The 25,893-nt window shown below is 40.0% G+C and overlaps 1 protein-coding gene across 1 annotated transcript in view; it reads right to left on the bottom strand.

Annotated features, from left to right (window-relative positions):
* Ikzf1 (IKAROS family zinc finger 1) overlaps window positions 1–25,693 on the bottom strand; it is a 93,471-nt gene extending 67,778 nt beyond the window's left edge. The window contains exons 1-3 of the mRNA XM_077796802.1: window positions 25,627–25,693; window positions 12,113–12,166; window positions 5,045–5,164 (exon numbers count right to left, since the gene is read on the bottom strand). Coding sequence (XP_077652928.1) covers window positions 5,045–5,164; window positions 12,113–12,152 — 160 coding nt within the window. The 5' untranslated portion in view covers window positions 12,153–12,166; window positions 25,627–25,693. The remainder of the gene's footprint in view (window positions 1–5,044; window positions 5,165–12,112; window positions 12,167–25,626) is intronic.
* Between the last annotated feature and the right edge of the window lie 200 nt (window positions 25,694–25,893).

Below are 25,893 nucleotides of genomic sequence, written 5' to 3'. Positions count from 1 at the left end.
AGCTACAGGGCAAAGAACCTGTCCTGCAATGAACCACTGAGGAAACAAGGGCCAACTCCTCACAACGGTGGGAGGCCATTCAGGTGCTCCGAACCAAAGGAGCACATTCTAGAATGTGATAGGAATATGTAGAAATGCTTTCTCTCTCCACATCCAGACTCACACAGTTCCTTCTACCTTGGAGCAGGTCCTGCACAAGACTGTCGAGATGACCAGTCCATGTGCCAAGTTGTACTGAAGCCATATTGTCTCAGTTCTTTGGCTGAGCTAGCTCCATGCCCATCCCCCTTAAATCATGGTTCTAATTCAGCTCTAGAGCACTCCTGTGCTTCTGCCCCTAAATTCTTCCTCAAATTCAACTCTAAACCCTAAATCTGCATGGCATCCTCCTCAGGGGTGGTCATCCTGGTTTTAGCCTCAAATCTCTGTCCTCTGGCCCTTCGTGTTCCTTGTGCTGTAGGCTACCAAAACTCCTGCCCCTGGTCTGCACTCAGGTGCAGGCAAGAGGCGGGGTGGGGCTGGGGGTCCTCCTCCTGCACGGCCAGTCCTGTGGCACAGTTCCCAGCCCTCCCAGTCAGAGGGGCATCATGGGTACTTGTCAAAGAGAATCCAAGGACATGGAAACATGGAAGGAAGGAAAAGGCAAGAATTCAGGCTGTAAAGAAGAAGGTATGGAACTATGGTTGAGTAAACGAAGAAAATCACGTCTTTCGTTTTATTAAATACAAAACACCTGTCTGCTCTCTAGATATTAATCCTGACATAATTCCTAAGGGAAAGTTTCTTAAGAGCTCCTGGTCAAGAGCTCTCAGAGTAAATCTCCATCGATTTTTCACTTCTTTAATATTGGTGCTCTGGCTGCTTGAATAAATTTGGGGTTGCCTTAAGAGGTCACTGAGTGCTTTCTCGGCTTCAAACTGTTTCAGACACAACCACTTCAGAGAGCTGAGAGTTTTCTCCTTTTTAAAGAGACCACTTCAGAAGAAAAAGCTACCGTCTCATTAAGGAGATGTTCTGATGACTAAATCTCTCCTTGCCAGAAAGTTCTTCTTTGACTCTAACTGAAAATTCTTCAAGTTGCGCTTTAAATCCGTTATTTCCTCTTATTCAGACCTGGAAGAAAATGGTGGCCAACTAAGGGCTCGCATCTTGCTCTGACTTAAGGCCATCACCTGGTTTCCCGTATTTATATGTGGATCTAGAGTGTCCCTGCAAGGCTGGATGAAGCAATGAGGTATGGCACTGTTATTCTTCTTGTCCTGGGACCAACCCACCCACCAGTATAACCTCCCACCTCCTCAGCAGGAGGTTGATTTCTACCATTTCCCAGCAATTCTTTTATTGTTCTGGTCTGTTCTTGTTGATGATTGGATTCTTCTAAAACTGAATGAAGTCTCTGGCAATAAAGACTCATAGCTTTTCAAAAGCATGCCTTGCCTCTTTCTAGAAAAGACACCCTTGCCATCCATTATGACCAAGTGTTTTCCCATCTTTGACCATCTCACTGATCCTCCCTGACTGTATCCTGGATCTCACGGCCAGTACCCTTCATCTCTCCCGTACTCCTTCCTTCTAACTCCTTCCTCTCTTCTCTTCACTTTGCATATTTTACGGATTAGTTTTCTAAACTAATAAATTTCTCTTCTATCCTTGGGGCTGCAAAGTTATCAGCTCTCTTTCCCTTTTCTCAACTAAAGCTACCAGGGGGCTCCCTCCACCCTTCGTATTAATCTGTAATACTTATGCTCTGCACAAGCTGCATCTTTTCTGGTCTTTTTTTTCTTCTTCTAACTTTATGTCTTTGCTATACTGTTTTCAACAAGTTGACAGAGTTTCCATGGAACCTACAAAGTCACTCTGGGACACAAGTTTAGTTGCTACTGTTCCTTAAAATGAGGAACTGAGCTGGGAGTGGTGGCAAGTGCGTGTAATCCAAGCATCTCAGGAGGCTGAGGCAGGAGGATTTCAAGTTCCAAGTCAGCCTCAGCAACTTAAGTGAGACCCTGTCTCAAAAAAAAAAAAAAAAAAAAAAATATATATATATATATATATATATAAATGAAAAGGGCAGAGAATGCAGCTCAGTGGTCTAGAGTCCCTGGGTTCAATCCCTGGAACAACAACAACAACAACAAAAACCTGAGGCTCAGAGAGGAAAACCTGCCCTGAGTCACAAGAAGAGTTCTGGCTTGTCCCCTCTAAGACACATTCTCTGCCAGGCCACCACTCCTTTTATATACCCTTTCCTACTGCCTACCTTACACTTTTGTCTCAGTGAGGGAATTCTTCTAGTTTCCTGGGTCTGTTTTTTATATACCTTTGTTCTAATGACCCACTTCCATTGAATAATTTGATGAAATATAGCATCAAATGTATTTCCTTGAATCTATGAATTTTCCCTAACTTTTCATATTGTTTCCTACATACTCCTTTTATTTAATGCTACACACTACAAATTACCTTACAAACAACTTATGATCACATGCTAACACTAGATCATTTTCTTAAAGAATCACACAGGGCAATCTCTAAATGTGGTCGCCTTGCAGCATGGTTTCTCCTGACGTCTGTTTCTATGGGTGGGTCTTCTGGGTCCTCTCACTCCTACTTCCTGTCCCCACACCTCTGCTGTCTGGTGTTTGACATGACTTCTGGGCTTTTGCAGCCTTTGCTTCCTGGCTCTGAAGAATCACTCCTTGGCCTCCTACTGGACCCACAAGGACTTCTATGCTGCAGATATCCCTGGGCCCACATCAAACAGCTCTTCCTGCCTATCCACAGAGGGAAGTCAACGGCTACTCTCTTACCCAGCAAAGAGGTTTTCCAGGGTCTTTCAATCTCACAACTCTGAAATTCCTGCTTTCTAAACTTCATCCTGAAAGGAAAACTGGCCTAAAAATCAAGTCACACATGACAAGGGGTGCTGAGATGAGCCCCCAAGAAGTGACGAGCCCCCAGGAAGTGACAAGCCCACCCCAACTCCAGGCAAATGCTTGCACTAGTTAAATCTGGGACTGAGCACTGGACTCTGCATGAAGGGAACACCACCCTGGCAGCCAGCCAGCAGTTCCAACTGAGGCTGGGAGATCCTCACCCAGAGGCAATTCCCCTCAGTGCAAAGTTCCTAAGGGAGACATCACCCGGCTATTTTGCAGGTATTTATAATAATGATTTATTTATCTATCCCAAGTGAATTGCATGCTTGTCTCTACTCTCCAGGAATCAGCCTGACTTTCAGTTCCCCAAAGGATGCCCACACTGCAAGGGCTTTGAGGGCATCGTGGCAGCTCCACAATAGCTACAGAGATTTCAGGGCTGAGTCTACGGCTTTCTCCATAAGGACCCAGAGCCAGCTCCTAACTCAGATGACTGGGCTCACAGTATATTGCGTGGTCAATGGATAATTTTGGTTCCTGGTTCCTAAGCCCCTTGTTTGGCTATATGAGCATCTCAGGCATGAGCATTTTGGTTTATGCTCAGAGTAAGTGGGAAGAACACTTACTCCCATTGCACTGGGTGCTTCAGGGACTAAACCAATGAAGAAACCCTGGGGCAACCCCACATTAGTTATTCATATGTCACTAATGCAAATTTTTACTGTGTATATGTACTATCAGTGTCTTAATGTTTTTATTTAAATTAACCTTTCAACTTACATAAATGTGTTTTGAAAGTCTATGGGAACACCAGTATCACTTACAGTAAATCAAAGGTAATCTTAAAAATAAGAACATCCATTAAAAAACTGTGTGATCATCTGAGTCTCAACTTGGGGAAATTCTGAAATGATGTATGTGGCTGTATTCGCAGAACAGAGGAATGATGGACAGGTGTTAAATTTCTCTTCCCATCTACCTTCCCACACAGAGTAGCCATTTACTAAAAGGGAGAAAAGAATTTATAAATGTACTCATTCTCTGCATTCATCTACACCATATGATTTTAGCCACTATCCTTATTTACTTGAGCCAGAAGGTGCAGCTAAATTAAAAGACAGTCATTATACCCAAAGTAAACTTTGTTTCTAGGACACATGAAAACATACAGGAAGTTTCTCAGTTGTTGTGTCAGGATGTCCTATAGAAAGACATGCAGTGAGGGCTTATGGAGCTAAGATATATCCATCCAGCCTCCCTGACTTCTGTATCTTTGTACCTTCATGACATGATTTTGTATAAGTAGGTGCTCTTATATCACAGATTTATCTTTTTTCAAAAAAGAAAAATTACTATTCTAGGGAACTAATGACTCATTAGCTCATGAGAACATGGTATAGTAGACTGAAAACTAATCTTTGAGTCAGACAATGAGTTTAATTCTGACTCCACCATTTGACGTTGGTGAGTTCACTGAATTTCTCTGGGCCTCTGTCTTCTTGTAATGAGAAAAGGAGGACAAAGTTTTCTAAACATGAACAGCAGCATGTATAAGTTAACTAGTAAAGTGATTTCAGAAGGTTCTATACCCATCCCTTTAGGGAAAATGTATGTAAATGTTTGCTAATTTAGATAATCTAGATTTTTTCCTTTAACATTAAAAAAAAATTCCCATCTATCACTTCCTATTTCCAGTTAAATATGCCACATAAGAACTAGAGATTAGAAGGATAAAATAAAATGGCCAGATGAGACTCCTTCTAATCCAAAGCTCCAGAGAAAACAGCCCTATGGTTATAACACATAAAATATGTAATTTTCACTATCTACAACCAATAAAATTTAATATTCCTGAAAGTGCATCAAGAGCAGAGGAGCGTAATGGAGACATATCCCATGGCAGGGTGGGTGACCCTCACCTCTGCTATTTTGCTGACATGTGGGTCTTAAGGCCATACTGGCCTATCAGGGTTCATCCTCCTTCACACCAAAGGACCCCATCCTGCCAATCTCTGCACCACTTTTCCTTAACATGATGGCTGAGGGAAAACAGTGAAGAAAAAGACTCATATCTCTCAGTCGTTGTCTGGGAAGGACATAGAGAGACGGAGGTTTCACAGAAACAGAGCAGGTGACAGCCTGCAGGATGCCAGGACAACCCGACTTACCCACTCCTCTTTCACTCTTGGAATTCTGCTGTCCTCCAGAGGTAGTGGAAAGGTCTTCAGGGACAGGCATGGGCTCGTCACCATCATCCGGAGTGTCACTTACTGGGGGACTCTCCTTCCCTGAGGAGATAAGTAGGAGCTTGAGTGTCTGGCTGTGGCTGTTACCAGGAGGGTGCCTGGGCTTCCCCTTGGTGGCTTGAGAGGGTGGCATAAGGAGGTGGTAACTGGATTGAGTGTTTCCCTATAAAATAATTTTTTCTTTCTAAAAAAGAATATAATTTTGTCCCCTCAACCCAAACACAAAACAAACGTGTAAACAAAGATTCAAAAAGGAAAAACAAAAATAGAAACTCAAGATTTCCACTATTAAAGTTACAGAATGGGTATGTATGCACACATACATACATAATACAGGGTGATATATTTTGTTTCTTCAAAATGAACTAGCTCTTAGACATTCTTATGCACGTAATTCCATACCAGGGGCCATACCTCTACAGTTTTGTATATAATGGGTACTTCAGGATTTATTTAAATCCTTTTTCTAACTTTGAACCTATATGGCTTCCCATCCTTTTTGATTATTAAACAACACCGATGAACACCTACTAGCCAGTCTTTGTACATATCCCTAATAATTACCACCGTGTAAATCTCCGGAAGTTTTCTGACTGGGTCCAAAGGCATCTACATTTTTAAAGTTCTTCACATGTTTTGATGAAGCTTTCCCCCAATAAAGTGGTTCCCTTTTCATTCCCCACAAGCCTGCCCCACCCACCCTCATGCTAGGATCCTGCTCAGACCCATGCATCCTGGGTTTGTTCACTTTCTTTTCAAGAGCCATGAACTCTTTTGACAGCTGCCCAACTTAACCTGGTAGGCAGAAGATGACTGGAGAGGGATGGAAGGGCTCCGTGCCTACTGGAGCAACAAGTCCCTCCCTGCATGCAAAAAAAAAAAAAAAAGTCTATCAATGAAACTTCACTTTGAAATAGGAATAAAATATAATTCATGAAAACACAAAGGTTCTTCACACTTCAGTAAGTATGATTTGCCAAATGAAATTGGGCTTTATAGGATATCATCTTTATTTTGATTAGAATTAAGTTTAGCCAAACCCTCTAGGAATGGGGAACTCTTTCCCGTTCTGAGGAATCCAATATTGGGAAGGCATAACCGGTTTAAAAAACGCTCTCTTCCCATGGAGATTGAAACTCCTATAGCTTCTACCCTTTCAGAGCTAACTTAAACTCCAGTTATAAGGCACAGAGTATACCCAAGACATGGCAGAGAAGGACCAAAGCAGATGCAAACTAACCTATTACAGCTGCTTGCAGAAGATCAGTTTGGATGAATATCCTAAAGGAAGTCCAATAGAAAAACAACAGTTTGGGGTTGTATGCTTGCTGAGCTGGCCACCAGGTTTTACAGGCAATGTGAGCTTCCCACATAGAAAACCCAGACTTTTACAAAAGCATGTAAATGACAAATCAAATGTTAAAATTTCTAGAAAACATGACTAGATATGGTGTAAAATTTCCTTGTAGATTTGAGTAAACAACCTCCTACAAGAATTAATTTTAGGGGACTGGCAAGACCAGTAAAATCATTCCCAATATATGAAACAACCTTTACTGAAATCTTTAAAATAGAACCTGCACAGGCACCAAGGATATACGTTGGGGAATAATACTGCATTCTCTAGGAAACAGCCATCACAATTTAATATTCCAGCTTAGCTGTAATTAGTGCAATTGGCATATTTTCAGAAAGAGCATTATTGGGTATATTTGGATAGCCAATACAAGATGAATAGTTAAAGATAGGGTAGGAGTAGAAGAATTTCCCAAAGAAAAACAAAAGGCCAGAGATAAATTGATTCAAAGTGCTCAGGTTACGCAAAAGCCTTGGACATGTACACTAAGTCAGTACTATTTTCTTTGCCCTAAACAGAAGGCCTCAAAAATAACCATAGTTAGATGTCTTAGTGTTGGTTTCTTCACCTCTTTCATAAATGAGAAAAAAAACTCTGAATAGGAAAATGTGGGAGGGATATGAATCCTCTGACTACTTTTACTTTCCTAAGATGGTGACCTAGAATAATGGTTTTCAAACTCTAAGGACTTTAGGAAAGTGGTAAAAGGAATTTTATTTATTTATTTATTTATTGTTTTTGGTAAGAATAGCACCATAATCTCATATAGATCTTTAATATATAAAATAGGTCTATATAAGTATGGACACTTCAGGGTGGGGCAGATGGACCCTCAGAGGCCCCAGGTTTCCATTTCAAAGACTCCCTAAAGGATCAGACAGTGTCGTCTCTGGCCCATGATTTAAAGTGTACAAGGCCAGCCAGGCATACACTTTCATCTCTGGGATTCATCAGGTGTCATCATTGTGGAATGGGGATGGAGGCTAAGAAACAACCTTTGGACTTATCTTTTTATATGATCTTCCCTATAAATTTGGTGTCTTTTATGACCCTCTGGGCCCGTGTAGGTGCTAAAGCACCCAAGAGCCAAGGGACAATGATAAAGAATTGTGACTTAGCCAATGAAGGAATGTCATACTTTTTGCTCAATTCATGCTAAAATGCATCTTTAAAAAAAACTCTCTAATATTACTCTTTTAAAAATTTAAGGGGGGGCTGGAGATGTGGCTCAGCGGTAGCGCGCTCGCCTGGCATGCGTGCGGCCCGGGTTCGATCCTCAGCACCACATACCAACAAAGATGTTGTGTCCGCAGAGAACTAAGAAATAAATATTAAAAATTCTCTCTCTCTCTCTCTCTCACTCTCTCTTTAAAAAAAAAATAAAATTATAAAAAAAAAAAAATTTAAGGGATCTACCTGTTAGGGAACAATACCAACTACAGCTTGTGGAGGATGTTCATAATAATAAATGTGCTTCTTAAAACTTACATCTGTCTTAAGTTTCTGCACTGAAATGCCAGCTCTCCAGTGTCCCTGACCTTGTTATCTTAGTACTTTTATTTTTTCCTGCATGGGGGCAGAAAGGAGTAATGAAAACAGTAGGGATCATGATTCTAAAATACCGTGATTTAGAATGATCAATAGGAACTCCCTATGCAGAAGAAACCACATGGAGAAAAGGGAGGATAAAAAAACCTGTCTCAGTGCACCAGGGGCATCATGCAAAAAGGCAGAACCAGAAGGAGCAAAGTTGGCTATATTCACATGCCCTCCAAGAGCTTGGTCTTAATTCAGCCTTGCCTCCACTTAACTCAGGGATGGTTTTTAAGAGATCATCTGATTTGCCTAAAAGCTCCCCAGTGTGAGTCACCGTTGCGGAGACATTAATCCCTCAGGTAAGCCTCTGTACCCAGGAACCCTTGGATTCTTTTACTGCTGGAAGATCTCCAGGAGAAAAATTTATGGCTTCATGAAAACTTTCATGATGGCAAATTCGTTTTACATGTTGACTTTCAAGACATTTGCCCAGTTAACCATTCAAATACAAGACCATATAAAGATGACAAAAGATTTAGAAAATGATGTGTTAAATCAAGTCAACACATCCCCAAATATGAACATGGGGTGATAAGGAGACTGTGGACCTGGAATACAGTTCTGGTTTCACCAGTCTGGAAGACTGATGGGAACATGAGATGGGTCACATCTTAAAAACTCTTACCCTAAGTGTAAAAGGAAGCTAAAAACATTATTTTGGCCTAGTTCATAGGGTTGTAGTGAAGACAAAAATAAAAATGATGAATATGAAGTCTAATATGTTAAAACAAGCTTATGATATTATTTGGTAACCTGTAACATACTACAGAAACACACAACAGGTATAATAATCAGCTCCCCTCTTTTCCTGCAGTGCATGCACACTGACAGGCTACCTCAAAGATGCAGCCAGGAAGACAGCAAGTATTAACAGTCATAATAATTTAGAAAAGGTGATAAAACTTCACTTGGAAAAATGAAAGAAACTTCTAGCTAAATTATCAATATATGGACTTATATTTAGTTTATGTACTGCTTATGTGTCAAATGAAGCATTGCCTATGAGAAGTGTTTGTGGGCCAGTTAAATGAGAAATTGTGTCATTTGCTTATCAGCTGAAAGCAATGATTTCTCAAATTATAATTCACCCAGAAAAATTCTGTGAACTCCGCCCTGCTCCCAAACGCACAAGTTTTTTTTTAAAAAAATATTTTTTTAGTTGTCAATGAACCTTTATTTCTTTATATATGGTGCTGAGAATTGAACCCAATGCCTCACACATGCTAGGCAAGCACTTTGCCACTGAGCCACAATCCCAGCCCCACAAGTTTTTAAAATATATAATTACATGATAGAAGATAAACCCTGGGGTAAATAAAAGCTGAGAACATAGAAACCCAGCTCCATAGATGAGTAGAGGCGTTTGCGCTCTGGGGCTCAGGTGAGGCTCATGCCCCTGAGTCATTACCCCATAGAGATATTAGGTTTTCTTGTCAGTCATTTAAACTCTCTGAGTCTCAGCTACCTATAATTTGGAGATGTTAACTGTATCTCTTTCAGTAGGTCCTGGTAAGATAAAATGAGGAATCTCTTACTTAGGATAGCTTTTGGTTAATATAAGGTGTTTAATCAATGTGATTTACTATGATTAACTAGATGAATATTTCCATTTCTATTTCATTATATATAAGTTTCCTTTCCCTAATCAGATTCTGTATATTTACAGGGTGTGTTTATGTCCATGTTTCAACAAACACATTAAAAAGATCTATAAGGATATATCCAATACAGGGCCTTGGGTTGTGGCTCAGTGGTAGAGCGCTTGCCTCGCATGTGTGAGGAACTGGGTTCAATCTTCAGCAACACATAAAAATAAATAAATAAAATAAAGGTATCGTGTCCATCTACAACTAAAAAAAAAAATCTTTAAAAGAAAAGAATATATTCAATACATAGTTAGGGCTATAATAATCTGAGGAACTTTAAAGACTAACTGTTACAGATTTTCTGTTACTGTTTCCATCTTTCCTGTTACAGATGTACAGTAATCCAGGAGGCAAAGCCTTGGGTACCACAGTTGGAGCCAGAGATGCATGCTAGGATAGGTCTCTCAACATCCTTCACTCTTCCAGACTGACTCTTTCTTCAGAAACCAAATGAAAAACATAATGCATATGCATACTAAATATTTGGAAAGAATTCTGAGAAATTACCCAAAGACTTAGTGAGATATACCCTAAAGGAAAGGAAAGCTTGCTTTAGGCATACTCTCCTCCAAGCCTACCAATAACATTTTCCTAATTTACATGGATTCAAGTCAGTAAACATTTATTGAGCACCTACTATCTGCAAGATACTGAGGACATGGTCCACAATTTTAGGATATAGCAAAAAAAAAAAAAAAAAGGAAGCAAGTGGTTTTAAAAAAGGCAGATAGTAAGTATCTTGCTATTTTTCAAGTATTCAGGTGGAATCCTAAGAAACTGCTGACATTTGACTTTTTATGAAAAAGGGGATGATTCAGTAACATGTCAACTTCTGTTTGGCTAAGTGTGTATACTTATACCATAACTAACTCACCCCTTTCCTTCCAACACCCATCTTCTAAGAGAGAGTCCAGCTTAATAAATACCACTCCAGAATTTCCATAAACATATATGTAAGCATATAGAAAAAGTGTGTATGTGTGTGTAAAATTTGTGGTTTTGTAAATAATGGGATCATATTTCACATGCCTTTTCATTTTCATAATATTTTCAGACTTCTTTCTATACGTGTATATTCATTCATATCCTCCTCATTTTTAAGAGCTATTATGTAAGAGTGCATGGATACACCATAGATTTTAAGTATTTATAACAATGCTACAACAATATGCTTAAATATTCTTTATACTTGTGAGAGTCTATTCCCAAGGTAAATTTCTTAAAGAGAAGTTGCTAAATTGTAGAATACATAAAATTTTAGCTTGTGCAGATAATGATGCACTTGTAGACCAATTTTTACTTGTTCCAGTTGTATACAAAGCATCTGAAGGCCACATTTTAAAAGTTGGCTTTTTTTTTTTTTTTTTTTGCATCTTAGGGAGTTTATGTCCAAAATGTTACAAGGGAAAAGGTGGAGATGGCAGAGTAGAGGAGGGAGACACCTGTGACTTGCCATAATTCTGTCTCCAGTTTGATGGCACCTGAATACCTTCTGCACATTTTCCAGTAAGCAGCCATGGGACAGGGAGGCACCTTGTAGATGTCCGATAGAAACACTGACTTAGACTAAAATTCAAAATTCAATAAAAACTTCAAAACAGGAGGGGGCAGTTTAGCCAAGGACCCCATGGCACTGACTGACCAGTGTGACATGAAGGCCTGTTTTCCTGGATTGGTAATAAGCCTGTGAAGTTCTAAAACATAAAATACTGAAAACTCCAAAGTCCAGGAAGCTTCTACTACTTCCTAGTACTGTCCAGGTACAGTGCCAGACAAATGGACTTCCTGTGTTATCCATTTGGGAGCTGTGCAGGTCTTGTTACGCTGGCTAGTGGCCCATCCTCAGTGGGGCTGAACAGGACAGTCTGTGACCCACCCTTAAGGTCTCCATTAGTGACTTCTCCACTTTCTGGGCTTCCTAAGATGACAAGAGCTATGCCCAGAATGTTTTGAAAAGATATCATTTAAAATGGATCCATGTTATTTCTATACTTACCAAATATTCAAATAATCTGATCTGGGCTACACTATTAGTTTTTCAAGTTAATTTTCTCCTCTTTTCTGTCTCCCCCCTCCCTCCCTTTATTTTAAATACTATCTTTGGCATGTCCTTAGGTTCTAGGGTGGACCCAAATGCAACTGTTTCTCCTAGAATTGCAACATATATTTAATTATTTCCAACTTACTCTAGATTTAACACTTAAATTAATTATGTTATGGTTTTTTTTTTCCCCTGTTCAGGTTCTCCAACTGGGATCATTTGTTAAAGTTGAAGTAAACAGACACAAATTCCAGCTTGGTCTTGTCTTTTGCAGAACAGCCCCTCTGCCTCCCCATGAGCATTGCAGATGCCTTGACTCCTGGCTATACAGGTATCCCATAAGGTCTCACCTGAAACTTGGGACATGTCTTGACCCTCATCAGCATCCATTGTCTTCAGGTTATCTGAGAAAGAGAGGAAGGGGATTTTTTAGTTGAAAGCAAAAATACTAATATGTGTGTGTGAGAGAGAGACAGAGAAAAAAAGAGAGGGGGAGAGAGAGATAAAGAACCCTTATGCTATTTAACAACAAGGTTATCTAGCAAGAATAATGCATTTTCCTCCTCACATACTTGCTGGAGTATCTGACTGGCACAGACCTTGATCCTTTTAAAAACAGCATTACAAAGATTTATAAAAATATCATTACAAGCACAGGAGGACCAAATTTGTTATTTATTGTTAATTTCCTACTGCATAATAACCCAAAATGCAAACTGACTGCAACAAAATTAAGCAGAAAATTAAATGGCCCTGGGTCATTGTAGGCACAGAATTCATTCTCTTGGCTGATCCATAGTTATGTTCTTTCTAATTTACTGAGCATGCATCGATGAACCTTGAGTCAGCTTGGTGACACGCGTACAATCAGCAATCAAAAAACGAAGCAATTTGCTGAAGAATGTCTCATTTACCCAGGCAAGGCTGCATATCTGAGCAGCAACTGCACTACCTCCATCAATAATGAATACACCTCCAGCCTGGCAGATGGGTAACGCAGGCACTGCTGTCCTTGTCCCTCACTCTTCCTCAGACCTGGCCCTCAAACTCTACCAGCAAACACTCTTATTCAGGGAGAACTGACGGCAGTGCAAGCCAGGAGAGGGCCCAAACCTTCCTGTTTTGCTGACAGGGGGCTGGCTTCTCAGATTGGTTTAAATTTACAAATACAAACACGAGAGATGCTGCCCTATAGTGGCCACAGGGAATGTACCACAGGCTGCACTGTGAGGCACTACAAATGGGAAGGGACCCAATATCAGTGGGGTAGAAGTTAGGGGAGTGCTGTGCTTTGCACTTGGGCTCCTGGCCTGCAACTCTCTGGCACCCATAATATATGACATCTGGTAGCTCTGTTGATAAGAAATCTGTGGCCAGCAGCAAGTGACCTCAACAAAGTCTGCTCATTATGCTTAGAAAGCCTTTGGAAGAGATCCCTCACTAACTAGCAAACTGAAGCTATTTGTTGACTCTAAACCAGCCCTCACCCCCATTTTTTCTTTGCTATCTCTGTCTCTTGGGTTCAGATGTGTGGATGTGAGCTGAAGCCTTTTTTCAGCAGAGATCTGGAAACTGATGGAAGATTCAGGGTCCTTACCCTCCCTCTGTTAGGCTGAATAGTGTGTGGGAAGATATTTAAAATTTTACGTATTATAGTTACATGTGTTATACATATAACCTTATATAGCTCTACATCTTTAAAATCTTTAATGGTACAGGTGGAATATGTATTCTCAATTTCAGGAATATCAGTATTAGTCACGAAGAGGACATAAATGACAGTTCCTTTTTCCTGTATGGGGAAAGGTTTTGTCTATTTTTGAAAGGCACTGAACTGGTCTTAGTGTGCTGTGAACTTTCAAGGCGGGTGCATGGCTTAGGAGAACTGCCTGAGCCAGAGAAGAGAAAAAGACCCTATACCCCATGTGTGCTCCAGTCCCTGAGTGAGGGTCACCAGCAACTGATACAAGACAAAGCAGACCTAGAGCCAACCACAGAAAACCCATGTGCCTAGCATTGCCTGCACTTCTACTGTAAAAAAGCAATATCCTACGATTCTTCTGAAACAGTCCAAACATTATCATAATTAAAAAAATGAGACTCAACTGAAAACAATCTTAGTACTTTCTGTATAGCACTCACATGAGAACTAAGGACTTAATTATGATGGTATGTAACAAACCCCTTCCCAACTGTCCCAGCATTGCTGAGTGAAGCCTACAGAAGTCAAATCTTATTGGAACAATGACTTGAACAAAATTTCTGGAATGCCTACTTTGAATTTTTTGCTACATGACAGATAGAGGTTTTGACAACTTAAAAAAAGAAAAAAAACAGAGACAATGCTTTTAATTCCCACCACTTAAAACTAATGATTTTTTTTCCATGTGTTTCTGTGCTCTTTTGAAAAGAAAGGACATTTGTATTCCAAATGTACTATTTCAAAATATTTTTCATTTAATACACATCTTTTTATTTAACCAATATGCATCATTGCCATCATTATTTTTAAGGCCCATGGCCACTCAATTGATTTATTTAACAATTGATTAAAACCTATTATTGTACTCAAGTTAGTTCTCATTAAAAGATGAAAATGTTTCCAAAGGCCTGGCTAAAGGCTGCCCCACCCAAGCACCAAAGGAGAAAACACCTGCCAAGAGATGGTGGATGACCCTCTAGATGTGCTGTCTGGGGCAGAATTGCTGGACACTGTGTTCCACTGGACACATTGGCCTGATCGTTCAGGTGGCAAGATGTGTGAATATATTACAAGCCAGAATCTCCACCATCTGCCCTGTGGCTGGTCCCCAGTCAGACCCTGCCCTGTGGTAACCCCTACTCCAGACAGTCATGTCACAAAGAGAATGCAGATGTCTCTTGGAGGGAACTGGGGGGGAGAGGGGAAGGTGAAGCTGCAGAGAACACCACGTAGAGCGAATTTAGTGAGAACCCTGGGGACAGTGGTGCATGTGAGGAACCTGAAGCTCTATCTCTGTGCTTTGTCATTAAAGCTCTAGAACCACGTCCAGCTCTGGTAATGTGGATCTTTTTGATGCAATCCACCACACTTCAATTTTCATGCACACTTTCAGCCAAACCTTCTCTGGCATTGGGGACTTCATGGACTTGTGACCAGTGCAGGTACTCAGGGGCCCATGCTCAGAGGGTCCTTTGGTGTAATGTCTGTTCATGCCCTGTGTAGAAATTCTTAATAATTTCTGAGCTGGGGCCCAGGAGCCAGTCTGTATAGGGCCAGTGACTTCTGTGGTTGACATGCCTCACTTCACAGTATTGACTTAACAAGCTTCTCCAAACTCCCCTCACTCTAAATGTGCATCACTTAGGATGATAAAAACAGTGATTTGAAGGATACTTAAATCCCAACCCGTCCCCTTGTAAGTCCCACCTAGGCTTTGCATCCAGTTTATGAAGCACCAAGTTAGCCCCTCTGATCCCACGTGGAAGGAATGCAAGTGTCAAACAGAAAATGGGATTGGTCTCAACTAAAAAAGGAGCTGATTCAGTGAATGGAGTTAATCACAAAAACAAATTTTTGGTGTGTTTTCACAAAGTTTCACCAAAACGAAAAATCAAGACCATTAGGTCTATAAAGGGAGATGCCAGAAGGAATTATTTCACAAAAACATTCTGTGATTTTCTACTTTGCTTGGGAAACCCAAACAATTCCAGGCAAAAGCTAACCAAATCAATAGAAAACCCAGCAATATCAGTACACTAACTTTTTTACCTGTGCAATTCATATAACCATGAATGCTTTTATTGTTTCTTTGGAGCAAGCAGTTCTGAATCTTGCACAAGGGGAAATAGATGCAGAGATAAGTTTAGGCCAATGTGACAGAGGCTGTTCAGGGCTGACCCTGTAGGGGAACTGACAGTGAAGCTTCTGTTAGAATCCACCATCTCTCCAAATCTCTTTGCCTTTCCTGTGTCTCCTTCATCTCCTTCTCCTCCCATCTCTCCCTCTCTCTGTCTCCCACTTACTCTCTCCCCCCTCTACCTCTTTTTTCCTTCCTCTGTCTCTCTCCTTCTGATCAAACAGGGAAGAAAAAAATCTTACTTTCCTGTTTCATTCAAAGGAGTCAATGTATCACCAACTTTAGAGAACCGGAGCAAAAGAAGTAAGAATGGACTCCAGGCAGGGAAGTGCAGACTCACTGTCTCTGCAGACACATGCGGGACCAGGAGCCTTTCCTGAAACCACCTCCTGCACCTTGCCTTTCCTCCTTCCACACAGAGGCTGGGCTGGAACCTGGCTGGCTACGGGAGAGAAGCATCCAACAGCCCTGGGCAGTTGCTGCTTCCAGGTGAGGAGATGGGCCTGTCTTCCTTGGAGTGGCCCCATTTCTAACGCAAGCAGCCCAGAGAAGGACACAACCAGAGTCCCCTAAGCATGCAAGCTTGCAGGGCCACAGGGGAGCAGCTTCCAAATGTCCTTCAGCTTCCTCCAGTGAGCACCTCCCTCCCCGGACTTTCTATGAAACACAGGGCCTGTTGCAGAATTCTCATATGCTGAGTCTGGATTAATGAATTTAGAAGGAAAATCCAGACCCCTGTGAAGATTACAACTTTCTTACTTTTCAAGCTATTAAAGAACTACCAAGTGTGGGTCATGCCACACTTCCTGAAGGAAATACTGAGGGTCCGTCAAAATTAAGCCCATTCTCTGGTAGCATGCAGTACTTATCACATGCCTTAAAAAACGCTCTCTGAGATTTAAACAATTTCCTTGTGCTTTTTTGTTTGTTTTCTAAGCAAGTGCGTGCCTCCTTCTCATCCCTGATACTGTACAGGTAATTCTTGCACAGTGATGTTTCATTACATTTCTTGCCTTGTGTATGACAGAATAAATCAGAAATGGATGCTAGTGCTATCTAGCTTTGTTCAGGCAATGTATTAAATGTCTTGCATTGAGAGGTAAACTGTTAAGCCTCACAGGAACGTCCTCTGTCTTGCCCACCATTCTATTGGGAAGCCCTAAACCAGTGTCCAGCTTAGAGCTCGGATTCCTATTTGTTAAATGTGTCTTTAACATTTACAATCAATCCCAAAGGATCCATATCATTTCCATTTTACAGAAGAGAAAACTGAGGTAAAACAGATACAGCCTGCCCAAGGTTATCTGTCTAATAAAAAACAGAGCTGAGGTTGGAACCTGTGGACATGTGATGGAGATGTCTTCCCTCTAGCACTTCTGCTCATTGAGAACTTTGACCCGTGTAGTGGTCAAAACATTCAAATATCTGATAGACGAGGAATGGATGCTACTTATATTTTACCAGAAATAAACATATTGCATGTAATACTTTGAAATCAAGCCAAACTTTATCTTGGAATTTCTACTGTATTCGTTAAGTTCTAGTTATTTAGTCCAATATATGCTCCTAGTTTTTCTTACTCCCCAACAAATAAAAGCTGCACTAGAGTTACTTTGTGGGGTTATTTCCTTAAACACTTAATGATGCTTGTTTTGAAGGGAGAGGGATGTGGCGGGGTGGACAGGACAAGACTATAATCTATCTAAAATGCCTAGGTCACAGACCTCTTTAATAAAATGCATTATTCCTGCTTAGAGACAAGTTCTTTCATCTTCAGACTGGAAGATTTTATTTTTGCAAATCTATCATATCACCATGAATTACACTGTATCTTAAAAAAGAAAATGTTCCAAGAGAAAGCTAAGGCAATATGCAAAGTCTTTGTATCTAGTCAAAGAGACCTTCTTGGTTTGCCTAACAATTTGACAAAACAGGTTGGTAGAATATAAAAACTTCTGAGCACTCTTATTTCATTTCTGATTCTTTTCATTTAAAAAAAATTAGCTGCCAATCTGCACATTTTCACGATTATTCCACAGAGCATTGCTGGTACAAATAACAATGAAAAACAAGATTTAAACAGGAAAGCAGGAATCCAATTTGGCGTTGTTCACACGGCCCCTCCCCCCACTTTAGACTGAACCACAGAAAACTCCAACAATTTGTTCTTAGTCTTGAGGGCAAATTAGCTCAGATATGCAGTTCTGTCCTTTCTGTCCTTTTCCCCCCTATGGGTAGGAACTGATATGTAAAAGGGGAAGGGTCAAAGGGAACTGAGGAAGACTTAAAACTAGATCCCCAAACCATGATATTTGAAAGCCTTTTTAGTCAAGACATATTCCAGACTGAAGGGAAACTACACACATGCACACATGTACACACACGAGTATTTTAAAATAGATATTGCATTAGAAAAACTGTTTTAAAACAGGGAAAGTAGAGTGGGAGACATTTCTCTGAGATTATATATTTGCTATTGTCACAGGACCAGGGCTGGACATCCAGTGGCCCATGAATGTCCTTATATCACATTGTGTTGTTTTTAATTCTCTCATAGTGCACCCTGTTTATATAAAGAAGAGGGGTTTCCCTTCTATACTCTTGCACCATCTGATCTCAAACTACTCACAGACAGTATGGGAGAGGCATAAAGTCAAAGCTGACATATTTTGTAATAGAGTTTCTCCTGACCACAAACATTGGCCACCTCCTACATAGTTTCCTCAAATATAAATGGCTCTTATGCTTTATCACTTAAATTAAAAAAAAAAAAAGTTTAGGGCTGGGGTTGTAGCTCAGTGGCAGAGTGCTTAAAACTTAAGTTTAGGGCTGAGGTTGTGGCTCAGTGGCAGAGTGCTTGCCTAGCACATGTGAGACCCTGGGTTCTATCCTCAGCACCACATAAAAATAAATAAAATAAAGGCATTTTTTTTTAAAAACTTAAGTTTAGAATGATCTTCTTCTCACTGATTTTGGAAGACCTTCATGCATGGCTAGGAACTGTGCAAAAAAAAAAAATGAAGTGCAATGAAAATAAGATCTATATCTTTTAAAAAAAATATAGCAACTGCTCCCAAAGTAATGCTTCACAGTCTCTCTCCAAAGTGCTGATGGCTTGTGATTTATTATTGTAAATTAAAGAGACAGAGGATCCCAGGAATAGATTATGTGTTCCTATTATTTCCAGATTGTTTTTCATTTTTTTAAAGAAATAAATGTGAATTTAAAATATTAGCTAAATTCTTTTACTTAGCAAGGATTTGTGGTGTCACAAAGAATACAGAATCTTTTTTAGCCCCTCTAGCTTTGAATTTAGGCTAACATACCAGTAAATTATTTCACATGGACATTTTAAAACTCAAAATTTAAAACCATAGCTGGTAGAAAAATCCACTTGCACACCCATAACATTTCCAAACAATGCACCCTACTGCAATATTGATATTTCTACAAGGCCGTTCTACTTCAATTGCATGAATTTATTTGGCAAAAGTTATGTTTTATTTAGACCCAAAGAAGTAGTATCATCCAGATCGCCACAGGAACATCCTGCTCTCTGCAAACCCATACATATACTATGTATTAAAATTTGAAAAGTCATTATTAATTGAGTTGCCTTCTGAAGATACTTTCCCAGGTACTACAAACTTGTCATTTTACTTCTAGTAAAATCTAGCTGGTGGTGAGTCAAGATCTACAAATCTAGATATAAACACAGAAAAAATGTTTCAGATCAAATAGTTTATGGGATTCACTGTAACACACATATCTATTTATTCTTATTCTTTCCAATAGGAAAGGCCACTTTGATCCCACCTATTTATAATAAGGCTATTCAGCCACTGCTTTAGGGAAGAGAAAGAAGGATAGATATGTTACTTGCTGCCTCCAAGTTAGGATAGGCCTCATGCAAAAGGTGGAAACTTTCCCTAAAGCACTAGAATTGTGAGCTCAGTTCCACTTACAATACCCACAAAATCATCAACTATCATCAATTACAATGAGATAACTTTTTCATAAAAACTATACATAATAAAAACCTATGCTCATAGTACACAGAACAAGGATTCAAAAATTAGGTTCCTGAAATAATGGCTTGGTCTCTTAATGGCTTTAGTACTTTGAAAATTCACCCCAACTTCCAGTGGTTTCAGCTGAAGTCAGAGCAAGCTGTATCTAAGAAGGGTAAAAGGACCAATAAATGTATTAATTAAATAATCACTGCCATGGACCAAAACCAAAGAACAGAAAAAAACATCCCTCAATCATTTGCACTGGTTCTTCAATTGGATAATGTTAGTAAAAAAAGGTCTAGATTTTTATTTTATTCTGTGATAGAGAGCTTGGCACTTGCATCCTCTGACCCAAACCTGGAAGCAGCCTCAAGATGTTCATAGCCAGCAACACAAACTATGCAACAAAATCCATTTGAAACGTGGGTGCCGGGTCCAAATCAGGATTGTTTGGGCTGATTCTGTAATCCTTCACCTTCAGCCTACAATGTCCTCATGCAAATCCAGGGAGGACAGGGTCATTGGTACAACCACACAGAACCTTTCTACTTCCTCATTTGGATGTCTACAAAAACCATCATGTCTTTATTTATAATCTGGAAGAAAATGCTCATGCCATCAGAGAGTTAAATACAAGAAAGCTGATATTAGTCATTTTTTCGGCAGCCCTTAAGTAAATTGAAATAATATATTTTCAATGTTTTATATTAAATATTCTTTTTTAGCAAATTTTATTACTTTTACAAAAACCCTGCCTGTTCTTAATGTAAAATTCTTTAAATTCAGGCAAACATATACAACCTTCATCGTATATCAGGAACACACTCATAGCAGAAAACTACAAGAAATTTCCAAACCAATTTTTAAATGGTAATTAACCACCTTGTATATAAGGACCTGAGATAATGAGCAGTTGGTTTTAATTTAATGAAGTGAGATAAACAATCTGTCAATATGTTTTTAGCATGAATCTCTTTGAATATTACTTTAATTTTCTGCCCTACACAAAATTCAGCACAAACAAGAAGGAAAAAGGTCACTTTTTCAGGCTAAAAGTGGGGCTCGCAGTAGGGGGTCGATGGCTTTCTCTAGTTTCCATTAAAAGCACTGGAACACATTTCAGAGTGCCTCAGAAGTAAGCTAAAGGTCAATTCCTCATTTTCATGTCTTCAAAAGATTCAAAATTAAACATTTTCCCTATTAGGTCCAGGGAGGTATCTTTTGTGGAATTTTATTTGTCCTAGTGAAAATGTGATGATATAACAAATTAAAAAAATATCAAAAACTATCAAAAAAATCAATAGTCAATATAGAATCCCTAGCTTTGGAAAAAGTCTCTAACTCCAGAGCATATTGTTCACTTTCAAACAGTTTCAAATTAACAGAAAGTGGTGTAAAGTGTAGATTTTTTGTGTGTGATCTCAAAAATGGAGCACAAAAATCTACTTCAATATACAACATGCCTTACAAACACTTCCTGCAGTTCTTAGTTATTTCAGTGTGTCCCCAAACCACACATATGACAGAAAGAAAGAAAGGAAGGCAGGAGAAAGAGGGAAAGAAAGAAAGAAAGACAGACAAGGCAGATAGGACACGAGAGTGGTGGATTCCTCCTTCACAATGCACTGCTGTCCATAATATGTAACCATCCATCCATTATCATTAACTTCTGGTGAGAAAATGGCGGGAAGAGTCAGATTTTCTGTAGCAGGGAGCTGCTTGCTGAAGAAAAATGAATCACTGCACACTTGAATGAGAAAATATGAAGAAAGCACTTTGGCACTAATTAGTGCCCACTTTAAGCAATTCGTTAAGCCATGGCCCTGTGCCACAAGCCATCAGGAGGTGGAGCATGGGGCCAACCCGAAAGCAGAATGTGCAGATGGAGCATAATGATGCTCTCCATCACCCCAAGACAGTGAGCCCAGACAGGGTGCCAGGGTGCCACTCTGAGAGCAGGCCACCCACCACAAAAAAAAAAAAAAAAAAAAAAAAAAACAGAGAAACAGAGGACCACACTGGCTATTCCAATCCATACAAGCACAGCAAAGACACTCAGTGACACTCACCAACCAACTTGCCTCCTCACAGCCAAGCAAATCCCGACTTTGAGACCCTGCTTCTCAGAGTCCCTCTCTGACCCAGCCACCTGGAAGGATCCTGGTGCCTGGTGGTAGGGCCTCAGCTCCCTCCTTGTCTTCCTCAGAGGTCCTACTACCCGTCTTGACACTCCACTGGGGCACAGAGAAAGGTGGAACCAGTTGCCAAATATGCAAAAAAGGAGGGAAGCTAGTTTTCTCTCAGGAAAGCACACACAGGAAGGGAGCCTGGGCTTCCTGTCCTAACCAAAAACGAGTTCAGAAATTATTTGAACGTCTGATTTGTCAGGCGTGTGGTGGAAAAGGGTGTTCTTTTAGTCAACAGGAATTGTGAGTTCCCCAAAGGCACAAAATGGCCAAGGAAGAAAAGAAAAAGGCTCAGGCCTCAGAAGGAGAAGACAAATGGGTTCCACACCTGTGACTTGGGGTTTTCAGCATTTTTAACAGTTTTTCACCAGGTGGCTGGCTGAAGACACCTCTTGCATCCACCTATTTATCACAGGCAACCATGAGAAAGAGAAAATGTCAACTGAAACGATGTGCCAACTGTCTACAGATTAGGCCTCAGTTGCTCTCCCTATGGGCCCTTTTCAGGAGTAACCACCAGCACACAACAAAATAGGGGTAGGCACCCCCACCCCCACTTTGAAACCTTTTGCAAACCTTCTTTTAGTGGCTGCTGTATTTCATCTGTAATGTGCAGCACTACATCCTTGGTGTTTCATCATGTCTTAAAAATATTTGTTAGAATATTTAAGAACAGTTAAGAGCTATGTCAAAAGCTATTAAAGCAATGGCACTAGAAATCTAAAAACTGGAACATATATTCCAAGGAGATGGAGGTATGAAGGCACTTATTAAGATGAAAAAAAAATACAATGAAGCCATAGTTGACATGAAGAACCCCAGTATGAGCATTTAATCAGCACCAGAGTACAAGACAGTTTTATTGCTATTTATGTAGTTTGGTTTGGGGTGTCCTAAGACCCTAACAAAATCCCAGTTCTCCTTAGCACCTTATCTGAATTTTAAGAGAGTGTGTCTGTGTGTCTGTGTGTGTGAAACAGAAAGAGTGAGTTTAATGTTGATCCTCTGAAACTCACCATTTCTAAGACCCAGATCAAAAATGTACTTGTGCCTTTTTTTTGAACCAAATAAACTGACTTCTTTCAAGACGTGAAGTGGATTCATATTTTTGCTTCTATGCTTTAAGAATGGTCACTTGTTGCTTTTGCAACTCATCTTTCTTCCCATAGAGTGGAAAGACTATACCATGCATATAAGAAATGAAATAGTTCTGAGTTCTCTGTAAATACAAATATATAAGGACACTGGACAGGGAGTGGTGTTCACAGTCAGAAAAGGAGCTTCAGCAACTCTGTGGTGAGAAGTAGAAGCCACAGTGCCCCAAATGCTTGTCAGTTCTTAAAAACAGGCAGCAAAAGTCAAGGTTTCCAGAGAACCTCAGAGGGCTCTTCGTTTGCTTTCTACGAGCTGGATCCACTTACAAGACTCTTCCTTAGAATACAGTACAAGAACCAGTACTTATTTCATAGTGAAATTGCTATGTAATTTCAAAGATTAGAGAAGGAGAAAAATAACATTAAACAGTGCTATTCTTTATGAATCCTCTGCTAACTGCAGTTACATGAGATGAAAACACAAAATTAGGCAAACAATCAAAATACTATTATCATTTACATTGAAACTCACCATTCTAAATAGAGAAATTCATTTTGTTTTTGTAAAAGGTAAAAAAAAAAATGGTAGCTATATTACTCATGTTAGGTCTGTATGATTTAAAACTCTTCCACACTGCGTGCATGCCTCACTCCACACTGTGTGCATGCTATGTGTGTGTGTGTGTATGCATGTACATATGTAATTTATTTACTGTATGTATTAGTATACATAATCTTGATATAAAAGACATGTAATTCTCTTAGGTTTTAAAGGTTTAACGTTTATACTGATAATATGCTACTGCATTAAGCAAATCTGATGCTCACCAATACAAATCAAGAGAAAATATTCCCCAAACCAAAGAAACACCATTCTCACTCTAAGTCTTGGGCCAAGTAAAGAAAATACAGTGGCCTACAACTCTGCTGGGCTTTAGACCTCTTGGTCAATAAATTCACTGTGATATTAACTTTTGAACAAAGGAATCATCTCTAAGGATGGCTACAGTCTACCTTTTGTTTAGGAGACTGTGCACAAACTTCCCAAAAGAGTCAAACACAATACACTTTTATTTGTAGCCACTGTGGTCTCCTGTGAGACCACAATGGTGGGCTATTATTGCTAAAATGCTCCTGAATTTGGGGAGGAAGATGTAGTTTTCTCAGATGAAGACCTCTAATTTAAGGCACTGATGAATTAAACAAACAAGCACTGTACTGTTTCTAAACTCCAGCCTTCAACTATCACCAGGATACAAAAGGGGAAGAAAACAGGACCATTTAACTCAAAATATATTTGTCACCAGCTCTGGTGGGTTGCAAGACTGAGAAGCTCACTTTTTTCCCCATGTAAAAAGGTATGTTCATGGGAAAATGTGAAATTAAAAATATTCTATCAAATGAGATGTTACAGTTTTTAAAATGTGAAATCATAGTTATTACTGTAACATGGTCTGCGTGTTACAGGATGCCACTGTAAGCAGGTGAATCTTCCTATCATGAATATTTGCCTCTGTTTAAATTTTAAGCCGTATACCAAATAATCCAATGTGTCACTGAAGCAATTCAGACACATTCTAATATAAATGATGCTTAACCTGTTATTTTTTAAAATCCCATATAAAAGATGATCCAACTAACCTCACTGAACAAACACCTTCAAACAAAGAAATTCAAGAGGGCGCAGGCATTTTCTTGAAGGTGTCACTCCCCCCTCAACTGATAACCCTACCCGAATGAACCACTCTTAAAAGCATTTGAATTTCCATTAAAGTTAAAAATATTATACATATTAAGTATTTTCAACTTTTATAAATTTTCCTTTCTTACCAGAAACTGATTTCACTAGTAAGAAGATATTTCTTTAACATCATTTTGTCTTTGGAAGTTTAAACAAGGTACTTCAAAGATGAAATACACTCTGCAGCAGGGTGGGAAATCATGCGTGGGTAACGTGAGAAAAGCCCCGAGTTAAAATTCACTCTGGGTGGGTTACAGCCCCCAAAGGGAAGGGAAACTGCATGTGAAGCCTGTGCAGCTTCAGACCTTATGGAATCGTTAGTTTTTTGGCCACTGGATGCGATATTGTATGCCTCCAAATTAGAAGGAAAAACAGTCATCCGCTTCTGAGATTCCTGAGGAATCACCAATGATGCTTGACAGATTTTAAAAATACATTTCAAATAAACCTCAAGTGATCTGATGTTTTACTATTATTGAGAGTTTTCCTGAGAAGGTTTTCTGACCCACAGGGAGCAAAAGTACCAAGTTTTCAAAACCGGGATAATTCTGTTTTGCAGAAAGCAAGCTCAGGCTTAATAGAAGCAAAATGCTTTTACCTCAAAAATAAGAAAAGTTTTCAATTAATTTTTTTACAAATGACTTTATAAATGATTTTATAAAGGTTGAATTCTGTGATCCCACTATATGTGTATATATGAATTTAAATATGAGCAGGAGCTAGAACATCTTCCTGGTGACAGCGGAGCTGTTCAGAAGTGCCCCGTGTTGGCCTGATCCTGCACCTACAGTCACAGCCTAAAGCGGCAGAGGCTTTGACAAAACTCATCGCTCTCACTGTCCTCAGAATGGAGAGGCTGACGTGAGCAACACCGACACCAGGGATTACGAATGTTACCGCCTAGTCTGTCCTTTCCAGCTCTCAGGGAAAAAAAAAAAAAATCAAATTCACCAGTTACCCAAGTTTTCCTACTGAAATTGAAAACACTCACGTGGATTTGTGCGTCGCACTTTGGGGGCCAAGACTGATCCTCCGCGTGAAGAGCGACCTTGGAGCCGGGCTCCCTTTGCCCTGTGGGTCTCGACCGGGTCACCCGCCCTGCCGCGGTCCCGCGTCCCGCCCGGGCTGTACTACGCTGGCTGCTCAGGGGCCCAGAGCTGTCCCCGCGTCGCCACTTTGGGCGCGGGCCGCGCAGGCACTTGTTAGAGTGCCCTGCTAACTTGGCCGCGGAGCTCTTCCCAGCTTTCTTTCACAATGA

The sequence above is a fragment of the Urocitellus parryii genome, chromosome 3, assembly GCF_045843805.1.
Source record: "Urocitellus parryii isolate mUroPar1 chromosome 3, mUroPar1.hap1, whole genome shotgun sequence".
Lineage (NCBI taxonomy): Eukaryota > Metazoa > Chordata > Mammalia > Rodentia > Sciuridae > Urocitellus > Urocitellus parryii.
Note: the sequence above shows the minus strand (reverse complement) of the source record. Positions and strands in the feature narration are given on the sequence as shown.